At 36.2% G+C, this 15,971-nt stretch overlaps 2 protein-coding genes across 3 annotated transcripts; both read right to left on the bottom strand.

Moving 5' to 3' along the window:
- Positions 1-1,634: 1,634 nt before the first annotated feature.
- LOC104419704 (thioredoxin domain-containing protein PLP3B) lies at positions 1,635-3,970 on the bottom strand. Of its 2 annotated transcripts, none has more exons than XM_010031448.3 (9): positions 3,843-3,970; positions 3,601-3,717; positions 3,185-3,259; positions 3,033-3,080; positions 2,797-2,939; positions 2,620-2,692; positions 2,453-2,514; positions 2,145-2,242; positions 1,635-2,024 (listed from the first exon to the last, which is right to left on the bottom strand). In XM_010031448.3, the coding sequence occupies exons 2-9, from the start codon at positions 3,682-3,684 to the stop codon at positions 1,915-1,917; spliced, it is 693 nt and encodes a 230-aa protein (XP_010029750.2). In that variant the 5' UTR covers positions 3,685-3,717; positions 3,843-3,970; the 3' UTR covers positions 1,635-1,914. The 2 variants fall into 2 exon arrangements, with proteins under 2 accessions (XP_010029750.2, XP_010029749.2); XM_010031447.3 differs by having other exon boundaries at positions 3,802-3,963.
- A 6,343-nt stretch (positions 3,971-10,313) lies between these two features.
- Positions 10,314-13,560, bottom strand: LOC104419706 (AAA-ATPase At3g50940). Its single transcript, XM_010031449.3, has 2 exons — positions 12,431-13,560; positions 10,314-10,924 (listed from the first exon to the last, which is right to left on the bottom strand). The coding sequence occupies exons 1-2, from the start codon at positions 13,478-13,480 to the stop codon at positions 10,484-10,486; spliced, it is 1,491 nt and encodes a 496-aa protein (XP_010029751.2). The 5' UTR covers positions 13,481-13,560; the 3' UTR covers positions 10,314-10,483.
- Between the last annotated feature and the right edge of the window lie 2,411 nt (positions 13,561-15,971).

Genomic DNA, 15,971 nt, shown 5'->3' on the forward strand with positions numbered 1-15,971 from the left:
ATAGCTAATATAGGATCTTGTTGAACGGGATTTGATTCTGCTAGTGGTTCGGTACGAACGAAGAAATTTTAAATGAAAAGATCGAGACTCTACTAATAGAAAATGAGAGAAAGACAGGCATATTACCTAGCTATTTCATTATTAAAAGAACCAAGTTTAGTAAGAAGTCAATTCTTCTTGAACGAGGATCTATTGTTCTTTATTATATTCATGGGTGTGTTTGGAACTCTTTTTCCAAACGCTATTTATTGGAATCATGTTGGGAAAATGCTAAACTTGATAAAACTAAAAGTCAGGATAGGTGGGATAAGATAGGTAGAGACTTGTTTTTGGTTTTTAACATTTTCGCGGCTTTTAGTATTTTAGAAAGGCAAGTTTAAGGATTAATGGACTTTTTTTCTTCTTAAACTGCCTTCATTATATTATCTAAATTCTAGTTCTACCCTTACGTTACACAATCTGTCCTCTTCCTCTCTCCCGTCCACCCCCTGTTGCTCACCTGTCATGTTCAGCAAGTCTATGACCACACCTAGGGGTGTCAAAAACCGAACCGAACTAAAAGATTCGATTTTTTTTTTTTCGGTTTTCATTCAGTTCGGTTCTCATTAAAAATCGAAATTTTTGTTATCAGTTCGGTTTTTATCGGTTAACCAAACAGAACCAAATCAACAAACCAATAAAAGCTTATTTCTTGGAAATGAAAAATATATACAACAGAAAAAAAAAAAAAAAAACAAATGCAAAGACCGAAAACTGAAAGTTGAAAAACAAAAAACCGAAAAACCGAACCAAACCAAAATTTTAGTTCGGTTCGGATCTCATTCGGTTCAGTTTGGAAATTTTTCTTAACAGTTCAATTTTTTCGAAAAACCGAACCGAACCGAACTGTCGACACCCCTAACCACACCCACCTCCACCGCTCAACCACACCCCGTCGCTGGACCGTCGCCATACCAACGAGCCAGTCAAATCGATTGCCTCAGCCATGACATCTATGAAAAATCGGAGCAACAAGATCAGCCACAACGATCGGTGAAGAGGACGAAGAAGAGAAGTCGCGAAGCAGCAGCCTTTATGGCCACTGGTCGCCGTTCTTTGACGTAGCTCAATCAACTCCTTCGCTCCCTCGTGCTCAACTAGCCACCAATACCAACGAGCCCATTCCTCCAATGAGCCTCCCTATATCCACCCCATGCCACTCGACCGCCATGCCAACGAAACATTTGCAGTCGTCGCTGACCCAATCGAAGCTCGATTCAGTGTCAATGATCCAAATGCCATTTGCATTCGGTGAATACACATCGGGTCAATGATCTTTGGAAAAATGACTTTGCATTCCCCAGTGCAACCTTTGATTATGTTTTCTCTAGTGCTAAAAGAAGTGAGCAAAGAGTTTCTTTCTTCGGACTCCTCGAAAAAAAAGAGTTCGTTCTTGCTAATCCTGTCTTTCGTTCTCAAATCGAGAATTATGGTGGAAACGTAAACAAGCAAAGCACACACCAAACGATGCAAGTTATATATAAGTACATTGCTCAGCTAAGTTAGAGATGCAAAATTTGTTCGAGTCTCATTTCACTATTCATAATCTCTCGATTGAAGGTGTCACAGGCACTTAAGGTATGTGATCCAATAACTAGAGCAACAGTTGCAGGTGATTGCATTTGAATGGCGAAAGCATAACAAATGTGACATAGTCATACAAACATGTGGTATGGAAGCAACAATATTTCAAGAAAAAGCTGCATCTGGTTTTCTCTTATACAGCATCAAGCATCAGACTTTCGGGAAATGCATATCAACTGCATTTGATTGGTGAAAACATGATAGCAAACAAAAATATGAGAACAATTATACAACATGTTGCCGGTGAAAGCTACAAAATCTTGGAGAAAAGAGCTTGCATTTGCTTTCCATTTAGTCAGAATCGGAATCTGGATCCACAGAAGATCTCACACTTCTGTGCCTATTTTCCAGATATTCGCTATCTTCATTGTCTTCATTGTCCTTCTTCTCACTAACTATGCCTGTATGTCAACAAGCATTTAGTATCAAACTTGTGCATGTGCTTGTGCGCTCCTGTGTGTGTGCGTGTAGAGAGAGAGAGAGAGAGACAGACAGAGACAGAGAGAGAGAGAAAGAGAGACCTTTCTTTATAAGAAGAGCCTCCAGTGCCCTTGTAGAAAAATCATCTTTCCCTCCAAGATCTTGAAATCCCACTAGTCTATCTTCTGCGATCCCTTTCCTGAAATGAGAATGAAGGAAAATCTCGAGCTTAACATTTCATTTTAGGGTAAACATGAACAGAGTGACTCTGGATCACCTCAAGCTTCGATGTAGCCAGACCCTGCCTGGCTAATGAAACGGTAAATATCCAAAATTGAGGCAAACAAGTAGCACACACTAATGAATAACTGAATACAAACATAGCAGAAATATATAGCTAAGCCCTGACCTGAAAAGTATGACGCAAGGCAATGTTTTGATTCCTAGTTTGGTCACAAAAAAGGGCGCATTCTGCATCATAGCCAACAGCAGATATTAGGACTTTGGTTTCATTGCTTTTGGGATAACTTTTACGCCAAAGTTTCAAAGAAGCAATCTGACAGGCGAATGTCTAACCTCTGCATCAAGCTTGGTGAACTTCGTATCCAAATGCTTTGAAGCAAGTGTCTTCAAATGCTTATCCATTATTCTGTGAAGGCATTACCCGAGTATAAACACATACACAATTGAGCACCAAGCAAAAACCAACACTAAGAAACTTGCAAGTGAGGAAGAATATTCTCATGACATTACTTGCAACGGTAAAACTCTCGGTGATAAAAGTGACAGATCACTTTTTCACTCCCGGTGACTTCGCCCAAGAAATCACCCTCGGTTATCTCCCTGTATTCACCATGTCCCTGCCGCTTCAATGCTTGGCGCTTCTCAGCTTCTTTCTGTTCAAGCAGAAAAGAAAAATGGACAATGAAACTGACAAATCAACCACCGAAATTTCATATTTACAACTCACGATTAGTTAAATTTCTCACCTTGAGGGCTGCAATCCGATCAGCATGCAATTTTTCCAGTTCAGGATCCTGTCATCGTAAGGCGATATTAGAACTACAGAGTAGAAACAACGGTTCAAGCATATGCTTATGAATTTACATGTAAAAGATCATAACAAAAGATACAGACTTACATCCATCAACTCATCAAGATCAACCTCCTGGTGGGTAGAAGTGGAAGTTTGAGCTTTCTGCTGGGCCAGTACCTCCTATGAAATTCAGTAGATGGTCAAGCACAACACCAAGAATGTACAAAAGGCTAAAGCTTACACTTAAACCTTCAAAACCTTTAACAAAAACAGTAAGAATGAAGGGAAAAAAAAAAAAAAGAGGAAGCAGAAAAGGAGCTGCTGCTATCAAATCCAATCTCAACAGTCACTATATCAAAAAGGAGCAATCCCAGCAACAGCAAGAGACCGTCATTGCAAATTTCCCAGCTTTCCACAAATTCGAAACACAGAACCGAAAATCTCAACATACCCAGAAAATTACACGAACAGAAGAGCAAAAGAAAACGAACCCAGATGCTAAAAAAGTTTAAAAAACGCACCTTTTGATAATCGCGAGCGGCGGCAGCCATTACATTCCCAAATGCCAAATTGGAGAGGGTGGATTTAACCGCATCAGGGTCCATTTTCGCCTGTCTCTCTTTCTCTCCCTGAAAAACCTGAATCGATCGGGACACCAATCAGAAGAACCGGAAAAGAGAAAATTCAAGAAAAGCAAGAACAGATCGAGAGCAGGATCATACGAAGCCTCGAAAAGCAGAGGTGGGTTGTGCTCGCTACTGACCCGCGCGATCTGGATCGGGCTAGAATCGGGACGGCTGGTTCCTGCGACAGGTTTCGAGATCGAAGGCGGAGCGGAAGAAAAACTGTAGAATTTCGAAAACCTTGTCGACGCGAGGCACGGGAAAACGGGCCGGGTCGGACCGGAGCGTTTGCAGGCTTTAAGACATAAATGGGCCAGGCCCAATGAACGGTTCTCGGCCAAGGCCCAATGGGCCAATAGATGGTTTCACGCCATTGTGAATTTGCTCATATTGGAATTTAGACTGCTCTACGACTCTCTTTTTAATTTAGTTTCGGGGTATATGATGGGAGAGACATAATATGATATGCATAGATGGGATCGCGATCACAATCGCAATGGTTTGATCGAGATCGGTAATGTTAAAACCACTGCCAATGATGGTGCTGGTGGTTGAGGTGATGCTGTGATGATGGTGAAGAGAGACAATAGTGATGCAAATTACAGTTAGGTGAACGGTGCTGATCGCAATGGTCATGATGTAGTATTCATGCACAATTTATGATAACATTAACTATTAGTGGGCATGAATTATAAATTGTTATAGCATACGACATTCAATGTAAAAATGTATAGTTACAATTATTATATCAGTATAGACAAAGTCACTTGCAAAATTTCTTTTACTATCATAGATATAAACTTTGTTCATAAATTTAATATGTTTAAAAAAATTAGAAAATCACACGAGGGATGCGCAAATTTATTGGTTTACATCCTCCAAACAATGATCAGCACTTGAATTTCCAAGATAATTACAGTACAAAAAAGTCTAATAAATCATTCTTAATTTTCGTCATCATCTGCTTGTTCGTCTTCCTTCACGTTGACATTTTGTTCCTACTGCCCCTCCTTTTTCCCCTCTTTCTCTGCTAACAATTCTAGCTCAACCTTCTTGCCCTTGAGCTCCTCGTTTTCCTTGATCTTCATCTTGAGGAACTCTATCATGTCCTTCAATGTATCTTCAGGCATTTCGCTCTTTATCATCTGCTCTTCGACTTTGGTCAAAGTGACTTCAGCAGTGCAAATGAAATTATCAATCTCTCCAAAAAAAACGCATGATCCTTATCCCCAAGGTAGTTTGAAGCTAGAAGCCTAAACCCACAATTAGGGGTGGCAAATGAGTGGGTCGGGTCGGGTATGGCTCAGGTTGAAAATGAGTCAACCCATATTTGATTCATTTAACCCGTTTTGACCCATATTTTTGTAGTGTAAATCTAGTAATTCATACCCGACCCGATACATACCCAACCCAACCTGTATTGGTAAAACCTATTATTATTTTAGGAAAACTCATTTCTACTATATGCTAATTGGATTAAAACTTCAAATTAAATTAAAAATAATAAATAAGTTTAAAAAATGTATAAATTGAAATATTATAAAAATTAGACTATGCACATGCTTCTCTTATTTGAAGTGAACATACCATTGAATAATTAAAAACTGTAACATGAAATTTTTTTAATTAAACCTAAAAAGCTCATTTTTATGATTTTTTTATTAAAAAAAGTATTGTTAAAACATTTTTATGCAATACAAAATTTTTCATAATTTTTATGCAATGCAAATTTAATGGAAATTTTTTATAATTATTTTTAAAGAATTTATAAAAAATCAAAATTTTAATTTTTTAAAGTATAATTTTTTTAATTTTTAAAAATAATTTTTTTAATTATTTTTATTTTTAAAAATATAATTTTCAATTTTTAATAATTATTATTTTTCTTTCTTCGGTCAACCGTCGACCACGACAACGGCCGGCGATCGGCCACAGGAGAGATCGAGCTCGCCAACATCGGGTGGGGCTCGATCTCGCCGATCCGGCGAGGTTGAGGCCTCACCCGACACTGGTGAGCTCGAGTCTCGCCAACTTTGGCGAGGCTCAAGCTCGCTAGCATTGGGCAAGGCTCAAGTCTTGTCGGAGCTGGTGAGGCTCGAGCCTTGCCTAGCCTCGTCACCGACGGCGGCCACAGTCGTCGGCGAGCCAGCCCGGGCTAAGGAAGGAAGAAAATGAAAGAAAAAAGAAAATGAAAAATTGAAATATGAAAATAATTATAATTATAATTTTTATAAAAAAATTATAAAGTTAAAAAGTGCTATGGGTTTAAACTTTAAAGTAGGTTTCCTAATAACCCATTTAGATTCATTTCTTTTTGTGTTTTATTTTCTTAAATCCATTTTTGACCTATATTTAATTTTACTTGACCCATTTCTGGCCCATATTTAATTTTTACCTGACTCATTTCTTATCCATATTTAACTTTTACTTGACCCATATATGACCCATTTAACTAAAAATGGGTCATGATATGGGTTGGACCGGAGCTTTTGCAGGCTTTAAGACATAAATGGGCTAGGCCCAATGAACGGTTCTCGGCCAGGCCCAATAGATGCTTTCACGCCATTGTGAATTTGCTCATATTGGAATAGATTGTTCTACTACTCTCTTTTTAATTTAGTTTCGGGGCATATGATGGGAGAGACATTACATGATATGCATAGATGGGGCCGCAATTGCAATGGTTTGATCGAGATCATTAATGCTGAAACCACTGCCAGTGGTGGTGCTGGTGGTTAAGGTGATGTCGTGATGATGGTGAAGAGCGACAATAATGGTGCGAATTACAGTTAGGTGAAAGGTGCTGATTGCAATGGTCATAATGTGGTATCTATGCAAGATTTATGGAAGCATTAACTATTAGTGGGCATGAATTATGAATTCTTATCGCATACGCCATAAGTGTAAAAATGTACAGTTATAGCTATTATATCAATATAGACAGTCCCTTGCAAACGTTTTATTATTATGGATATAAACTTTGTTCATAACTTTAATATTTTTAAAAAAATTAGAAAACCATATGGGGGATGCGCAAATTTATTGGTAAACCCCTTTACATCCTCCAAACAATGATCAGTACTTGAATTTCTAAGATAATTACAGTACAAAAAGTCTAATAAATCATTCTTAATTTTCGTCATCATCTGCTTGTTTGTCTTCCTTCACGTTGACATTTTGTTTCTACTGCCCCATCTTTTTCCCCTCTTTCTCTACCAGTTCTAGCTCAACCTTCTTGCCTTTGAGCTCCTCGTTTTCCTTGATCTTCATCTTGAGGAACTCAATCATGTCGTTCAACGAATCTTCAGGCATTTCCCTTTTTATCGAGTGCATTTGGTTTAGTTTTTTGAAAACTCATTAGGAAAATGTAAAGCAGTTTAGCCTAAAGGACTTTAGGTAAATACAAAGGCCGTTTGGTAAACTATGCTTTAAGAAGCAACTTAAATAGAAATGCTATTCGATAGAAAATACATTTGAAAAGCTCTTTCGATGATTAATATTAGTTTTTTAAATTTTATTTGTTTAAAATTGAAAAAAAATAATGTATGCAACATTTTAAATATAAATTTGACAATAATACTAAAAAAATTGAATACATATATATATTTTTAAAAAAAGACCAAACCCTTCATCGGAATTTTTAAATTTTTATTTGCTTAAAATTGAAAAAATCAACTTTTTAAATATAAATTTTCATAGTAATGTTAAAAAAAATCAAATACATATATATGATTAAAAAAAAAAGACCAAATCCTTCGTGGAAATTTATTAATTTTTATTTGTTTAAAATTGAAAAAAATAATATATGCAACTTTTTAAATATAAAAGTTGACAATAATACTAAAAAAAATAATATATATAATTTTTTAATTTTACTTTTTAAAATTTAAAAAAAAAAAAAATGTATACGAATTTTTAGATATAAATTTGAAAATAATGCTAAGAAGAAAAAATACATACATACATACATACATACATACATACATACATACATACATATAATGTTTTTTTTTTTTAAAGACCAAACCCTTCGTCGGAATTTTTAAATTTTTATTTGTTTAAAATTGAAAAAAAATAATGTATGCAACTTTTTAAATATAAATTTTGACAATAATGTAAAAACATAAAATATATAAATAATTTTTTTAAAAGACTAGAATATATTTTATTTTTTTTAGAATATATATATATATATTTGCTTTTTTAGCATTATTTTGGCATTTTAAAAATAATAATGAGGGCAAAATTAGAAATTTGAAGAATGAGTGAGCATAGTTTTGGAAGAAAAAACTAAGCTTCAACATTTGGTCAAATATTGAAGCTCAAAGTTAGTCCCTACTAATATTGGGCTTTCAATCTTCTTAATGCCGACTTTTACTTGAAAGTTATTTCAAAATTGTTGCCAAACAGTCTAGCATTTCCCCAAGAGGCTTTGGAGGCTAAAAGCTCCTTGGGAATGTTGAATCAAACACGCCCATTATCTGCTCTACGACTTGGCCAAAGTGACTTCAGCAGTGCAAAAGAAATCGCCAATCTCTCCAAAAAGCATATGATCCTTAATCTCGAGGTAGTTTGAAGCTAGAAGCCTAAACTCACAATAGGTTTGGTAATACATGTGAACATGGATGTTCATACACCTGATTATATGACATGCAGCATCACAAAGCAATAATCATCTTGGTTTTGACTACAAACGTGCTTTTGGATTAAGTTATGGTCTTTTTTTTTTTTTTTTTTTTTTTTTGGTCTCTAGCTTTAGTGTGACTTCGAATTGTGTGTGATTTGCATGTGTGAAAGGGAAAATGATACAAATCATCCCTAAACTTTGGCTCAATGTACAATTTTATTTCTAAACTTTTAATTTGTTCAACGTGATTCCTAAACTTTAGCCCAATGAGTAATGTGATCCATGAATTTTAATTTGTTCAATACAGTTCTTGAATTATATAAAAATGCTCAATGTAACTGCTAGTTTTGAATTAATGGAATGATTATATTTAACATTTTCATGCAGTTCATGGATTGTATTGAATATGTTTCATAAGTTTAGGAATTACATTAATTAAATAAAAATTTCAAGGACCACATTGCACTTTTGGCTAAAATTCAAGAACCACATTAAACAAATTAGAAATTTGTGAACCAAAGTATACATTAGGCTAAAATTTAGGGGTTGGTTGTGTCATTATCTCCGTGTGAAAAGTGCTATTAGGTTTGTTGTTTGGAAGTTGTGACTTTTAAATTTTAATGTGTAAAGATGCATGTGTTCATTCAAAATTCAAAAGCACACGCCAATAATGAAATTTCCAAGAAACTCTCATGGAAAAAGAAGCCACGTGTCATGTACTTTAATAATTTATATTTTATTTTGGCCTTAGTTGACTAATCCAACATATCTTGACTGATTGGTTCAACCAACGAAATTTTTTTAAAGTGTCATTGTGAGTAAGTAGGACCTATCTAATGTACAGTTTCTAACCCATGCGACGGGGTTGATTTTGATTTCCTTCGTGTTCACATCCTTAATTTCTCCAAATCATGCATTTTCTCACTGGTTTTCTTGCTACTTTTAATTTGTCACTCACTGAATTAAGAAAGAGACATGTTCGAGACTTTAGGATGAGCCTGTGTAGACTCCTTCACCGAGACTCCCAAGTCAACCGAATTGACATAGACTAATGATGTGTTCGTCTCATAAAAAATGAGTAGTTTGAAAATTATTTTCTAAAAACTGATTGCTTATACGACCTAATCATGGACGGAATATACCATATATATATATACACACACATCTTGTTTCCTTGGCCATCAAGGAAGAATAGCTTTTGAATGAATCTCGAAAGCGAGGAAACATCGTAACTTTGTTTTGTTGACGACATTTCTTTTTTACTTTTGTTGTTTTGTTTAATTTTATGGTGGCACTATTTCTATCCATTATATAACTAAATTCGCTCACTTTTTACCACGAAGACAGAATTGTCCTATGTTATTCAATTGTAATTTAAATTGGGGCTCCCAAATTTATTGTAAGATCCACTTACCATAATAAATAATTTAATATATTTAGTTTCTGTTTATTGCTAATTTTCCAAGTACATTAAAGGCACCATTTTTATTTTTTATTGTTAGATATTACTTCCATACTAATTTGTTTTGTCGAAAAGAGAAATTTCCAAGAAATCTATTTCTTTTCCATGTTGCTGATCATATTTATGGATAAGTTGTTATAGTAGATGAAATTTAATTAAATTAAAAAAATTGCATAAAGCAAGATTTTTTTTTTTTTTTGAAAATACCAACGAAATATCGTTATTTTGGATTGACAAAAATTGATATCACCGATAAAATTTTTGTAGAAAAATATTAAGGTACTTCATTATGCATATATATATATATTTAGTTTATTTCTATATAATCCTTTAACATCTTATATACCATGTATAAAAGTATTCACCAGTATAATAAGGAAAAAAAGATAAATTCTTTGATATAGCAAATAAAGGGTCTTGATATGTAATTTAGATTAATGAAATTAATAAAAAGTTTACTAAGAATGAGCTTTTGAGATAAAAAAGAAAAAGAAAAAAGAAAAAAAGAGAAAACATTCCAAATGAGGCCCCGAATGCACTTATCTTTAATAAGCTGAGAAACAAAACACATAAAATGCTTATTTATAGTAATTATTATAAGTAGAAAAAGAAAAAAAAAAAGGGAGTGGGCCGTCACTTTATCACAATTAAAAGATTTTCGTCATCATTCGCTTTGTTGTCTTCCTTCACGTTCATATTTTGTACCCCTCTTGCGCCTCCTTTCCCCCCTCCTTCTCTGCTAACAATTCTTGCTCCACCTTCTTGGATTTGAGCTCCTCGTTTTCCTTAATCTTCATCTTGAGGAACTGAATCATATCCTTCAATGCATCTTCGGGCTTCTCACTCTTTATCATCTGCTCCGCGACTTCGGCAGGAGTGACTTCGGTAGTGCAAATCAAATTGTCGATCTCTCCAAAGAGCGCATGATCCTTGACCCCAAGGTAATTTGAAGCCAGAAGCTTAAACCCACATGGGGTGCAATAAGACATGTGGACATGAACATCCATACGACCTGGTCGGAGAAGTGCCGGATCAAGCTTTTCTTTATGGTTTGTGGTGAAGATTATGATTCGCTCATCACCGCAGCTAGACCAGAGCCCATCGATGAAATTGAGGAAGCCTGATAAGGTGACCTGTGACATCCCAAAGTAATAGTCATTTTGATTTTGACTACAAACATGCTTTTTGACGTAATTATGGTCTTGCTTTTTTTATCCCTATTTTAACGTAACTTCGATTTGTGTGTGATTTGCATGTGTAAAAGGAAAAATGACACAAATAATTTCCAAATTTTAGCCTAATATGCAATTTAGTTCTCGAACTTTTAATTTATTTAAAATAATTCCTGAATTTTTTGTACATATTCAATATAGTTCTTGAATTGTATGAAAATATTCAATATAGTCTTTGGCCTTGAATTAGTAGAATGACTATATTGAATATTTTCATACAGTTTAGGGTTTCTATTGAACATGTACCAAAAGTTCATAGACTATATTATACATTATGTTAAAGTTTAAGTAGTACATTGAACAAATTAAAACTTTAGGGACCAAATTGTACATTAGGCTAAAGTTTAGAGATTGTCTGTGTCATTATTCCCATGTAAAAAAGTGGTATTAGGTTTGTTGTTCGGAAGTTGTAACTTTCGAATTGTAATTTGTGTGATCTTAAAATGTAAACTTCTTATAGATGCACGTGTTCATTCAAAATCCAATGGCACGCGCCAATAATGAAATTTCCAAGAAACTCTCGTGGAAAAAGAAGCCACGTCTCATGTACTCTAATAATTTATATTTTATTTTGACCTAAGTTGACTAATGTACTATATCTGGACTGATTGGTTCGACCAATTAAAATTTTCTAGAGTATCATCATGAGCAAGTAGGACATGTCTGATGTACAGTTTCTAACCCATGCGACGGGTTTAAATTTCATCTCCTTTCGCGTTCACATCCTTAGTTTCTCCAAATCATGCATTTTTCTCTCTGATTTTCTCACTACTATTAATTTTTGATTACTAAATTAAGAAAGAGACTCGAAACCTTTAACTTAAGAGTGATGGCATCACCATCTCATGGTGTGACAATCAAAAGATGTCCACTAAAATTTCCTTTCTCAAAACAAGCACTAGGAAGTTGCCAAGCAAGATACAAATCTCCTTCTCTTATCCAAAATGTATGGTTGAAGATCGACCGTCGGTTTTCCAAGCTAACGGTATGGTTAGCTAAGCATTGTTATTTACTTAATTACCTTTTATTATATCTGGACACAACATTGGGTTAAATTAAAAAGGACGAAATTGATATGAGGAGAGTAAATTATATGGATTCTTGAGAGGATTAATGTCCTTTGAAAGCCTAGTTACTAATGAAAACCCCCAAATTCTCTTTGCATCTCTCTCTATCGCCACCAACGCTAACAGGTACAAACTATGAGTGGCCTGAGGGAAGCTCTATGCTTGTGCTTCCTGTTCTAATCTATTTTCAGTTAATTATGTAAAAAAAAGAAAAAAGTGTTTTTATAAGCAATAAAGTTTTCATTTTATAAGTGACCTCGAGATCATGACGCAAGTATATTTATTTAGTCACCTAACAATAAAGAAGAGACCTGAATAATCAAAGTTTGAAGAGACAGACCTGGTTCTCGGGTTCGCTACAGTCGGAGCTCGCCGCCCGGGCCTCAGCCATGCGGTCGTGGAACTCGATGGTGCAGTCGATGTCCTCCACCACCAGGATCGACCGGTTCGCCGTCGCCACCAGCAGCTTCCTCAATGCTGAGTTCTGGGTCACCTCGGTCAGCTCGAGGTCGTAGATGTCGAACTTCAAGTAATTCGCCATGGCCGCGATCAGGCTCGACTTCCCTGTTCCCGGCGGACCGTACAGCAAGTACCCCCTCTTCCACGCCTTGCCCACTTTCCTATAATACTCTCTCCTCTTGACGAACCTGTTCAAGTCATCCATGATGAACTGCTTGGTCGCTGCCTCCATCGCGAGCGTCTCGAACGTTGCTGGGTGGTCGAGGTTAATCGGGGTCCACACATCGGAGAGGCTGCTGTGATACATGCGATCATAGCACGGCGTGAACAGCTTCAGCGTCTTCTTCTCCTGCCTCTTCCCCTTGGCTTCCTCCACCACGTGAGGCAGGTACGTGCTCAACACCATGTCCTTGTGCTTGTTGTGGAAGCTGAGCATGAAGAAGCGGGCCTCGGACTCCGTGGGGACCAGGTCCATCGTCCTCCTCCTCCCCCTCCCCCTCCCTCGGCTGGCTCCGAAACCCGTCTCGACTGGCCTCGAGGCCACGACCCACTTGAGCTTGGCACCGCCGAACACGTCCACGACCTCCTCGCAGGGCTCCATTGAAATGTTGAGGTTGTCCTCGCCTGCGGGCTTGGCAACCCGCAGACGGCGAGTGGTGGGGGAGATCTTGGCGGACAGGTAGATCTGCGCTGCGTCGTAGATTTGGTTGCTGACGAGGCCATCGTATTCCTCGATGACGAGGGTGAGCTGGGAGGAGAAGCGGGTGAGGAAGCTGCGGACGGCGGAGGAGAGGTAGTACTGGAGGTCGTCGGGAAGCAGATCCTGGGTGATGGAGCGGGCAAGCATCACCGTGGCCGTGAAGGATGCGGCGGCCGCGAACACTGCCTTGGCCGTGGCGATTTTGGACTCGGACGACGAAGTTGACTCCATCGAATGGCCTTTTCTTTTAGGCTGGATCTGGAGGATGCAAATTTTGCTTTTACTTTTTCTGGTTCCTGTGTATGTGTGTGTTAGGGCTGTACATATATTTATACCCACGTCTTGTTTCCCCAGCCATCAAGGTTGAATGGCTTTTGAATGAACCTCGAAATTGAGGAAACATCGTCGCTTCTGTCTGGTTACCTCTCAAATCGAAGTCAGATAGTAACCTAAAAAAATTCACGAAGAAACGTAACTCGAGTTTGAACTATAGAAGATAATTTTTTTTTTTTTTTGGTTAAGCACCAATTATGTTTTGTCATTTGAGTAATATCTTAATTTGAGTAGATTTTTTATTTTAGATACAAGTAGAGAAGATTGTTTGTCCAAAACATCTTAAATCTATTGTAAATGGTCAATTCAATTCTAAATCTTTTAATTGTGCTAATTTAGTTTTAAATATTTTGATAACTTGACAATTAAATTATAAATCTTTTAATTATATTAATTTAGTCATAAACTTTTTTAATGGTTTATCAATTTAATTCTTCCTGCAAATTGTTGACATAACAGTTTAGTCAGTTTCAGCTGTCTTAAGTGGTATAGCCAGCACTAATCTAGATAATTTTTATAAATCATTCTTAATGTTATGATTGTTTTCCTTTTTTTTTTTTTTTTCTATTTTTCCATTGCTTTCTCTCTATTTTTCCTTATCTTTTTTTTTTAATGCTCATGCTTGGGCTGGCAAGGGCAACCCTTGATTTGACAATGGCAGCCCTCACTTGAGGCCCGCAACATTTGCTAGCCATGATGAGGCATGGCAATGACCAGAGAACAAGAAAAAAGAAAAGAAAAGAAAAGCAAAGGAAAGAAAAGAAAAAAATTGTAAAAATTATCAACATCAACTCCAGCTAGGCCATGTAAGATGGATGGTGTTGATTAAATTGCTATATTAACCATTTTAAGCTAAAATTGGCTAAAATGACTAAATTAGTAAATTGATACAAAGTTTATGATTAAATTAACAAGTTATAGAAAGTTTAGGTTGAATTGATATAATTGAAATGTTTATAACTTAATTGGCTACCATATAATATATTTAGGACTTTTTGGACACTTTTCTCAATACAAATATCATACATAATATGTGAGTGTCGATTTCTACCGATCAATAAGATTATGAGCTTTTAATTGTAATGATGGAGTGGTCGTGAATTACATCGTAGAGAAAAGACAAGTATTTTGAAGTTGTATAATTCGTGAATTCGTTTGAGAAATTAAGACTAATTGGTAGCCGAGAAATGATGAGGACTCTTGAGTTATTCAAGTATAGTTGTAATCTCTAATATGATGCTTTGGTCCATCATACAATACCATGCTCCTTTCTTCACGGAACTCGTGAATAAGTGAAAAGTAAACTGCCGGACGGTTGCGCCCTCGTTTGAGATGAAGTATGGTAATTTGATCAATAACTCTTGGGCCTCATCCTTTATAATTCAAGAACGAGAATTTTCAGAGCGACGTGAAAGTTCTTGGACGAAGAGCAACGTGGGAAGTTACTAAAGCGTTCACCCTCCCATCCCTCTCTTATTGATTTTGTTTGTCTTTTATTATTCTTTTTTTTCTTCTTTCTCGATTTAGATTTGGAATCTCTATTATTCCAATCTAATTCTAAATATGGGAGCTATACTCTCCAACCTAGATTTGAGAATTTAATAATTATACTTTTGAGGATTCGATACCTTCTGGCTCCATTTGTATACGAGTTCTTTGCCTCTAGCTTCAATAGCAATTTGCACATTTCACTAACCCATGAAAATTTGCTCTTTCAAATGATATATTTGTGTTTGTTCAGCTTGTTTCGATTATCTTCGTACAACGATGGTGTAGAGGAAGTCAAACCTAAGCGCACATCACCAACCGATAACGAAGGAATTTCCAACTTGTGCTTATCATTGACAAAGATATGAAATCTAGTGATTGACCATCAATTATTTTACTTGACAGATCCATTATTATAAAAGGAGTGTGTGCTTAATCCCACTAGTGTTCTATTTAATTTTCTTGTTTTTTGGATTTGGCATTATTTTGCAGTATTTTGAACTTTACTCTCTTTGGATTTGCTTCGCCATGAAATTTATGTACTTCTCATCTGACCTTTTGAGCAATAAATATAATTTTCTTTTGATTATAAAGAAGGAAAAAAACCACAGTGCAGGCTACCTCAAATGACCAAAGTAATTTACTTTAGGTTAAGAGTGGCAAGAGAGGAAAGGAAAGACTAATCTCATTTTATCTTTTTGGTTTTCGAGTAACACTCATCGCCTCAACGTCTCTAGTCGGTGCAATGGAGGCATTATCCATTGCATCGGGCTTATGTGCACCTGTCGCACCCTCATTATTAAAACGAATGAGGACTCGGTTCACACATCCGCAGATGGCATCTTATAATTTTCTAATGTTGTATCCTCAATGTAACCAACTCTTTTTCTTCTTTTTTTAT

This window comes from Eucalyptus grandis, chromosome 9 (genome assembly GCF_016545825.1).
Source record: "Eucalyptus grandis isolate ANBG69807.140 chromosome 9, ASM1654582v1, whole genome shotgun sequence".
Classification (NCBI taxonomy): Eukaryota; Viridiplantae; Streptophyta; class Magnoliopsida; order Myrtales; family Myrtaceae; genus Eucalyptus; species Eucalyptus grandis.

Excerpts from the sequence above, each read along its gene's own strand:
- LOC104419704 (XM_010031448.3), bottom strand. The coding sequence starts at position 3,684 with ATGGACCCTGATGCGGTTAAATCCACCCTCTCCAATTTGGCATTTGGG. Across the intron at positions 2,515-2,619 it reads TCACCAAGCTTGATGCAGAG|AATGCGCCCTTTTTTGTGAC; the intron begins GTTAGACATTCG and ends GCTATGATGCAG. Across the intron at positions 2,025-2,144 it reads GGCTCTTCTTATAAAGAAAG|GCATAGTTAGTGAGAAGAAG; the intron begins GTCTCTCTTTCT and ends GTTGACATACAG.
- LOC104419706 (XM_010031449.3), bottom strand. The coding sequence starts at position 13,480 with ATGGAGTCAACTTCGTCGTCCGAGTCCAAAATCGCCACGGCCAAGGCA. Across the intron at positions 10,925-12,430 it reads GTAGCGAACCCGAGAACCAG|GTCACCTTATCAGGCTTCCT; the intron begins GTCTGTCTCTTC and ends GGGATGTCACAG.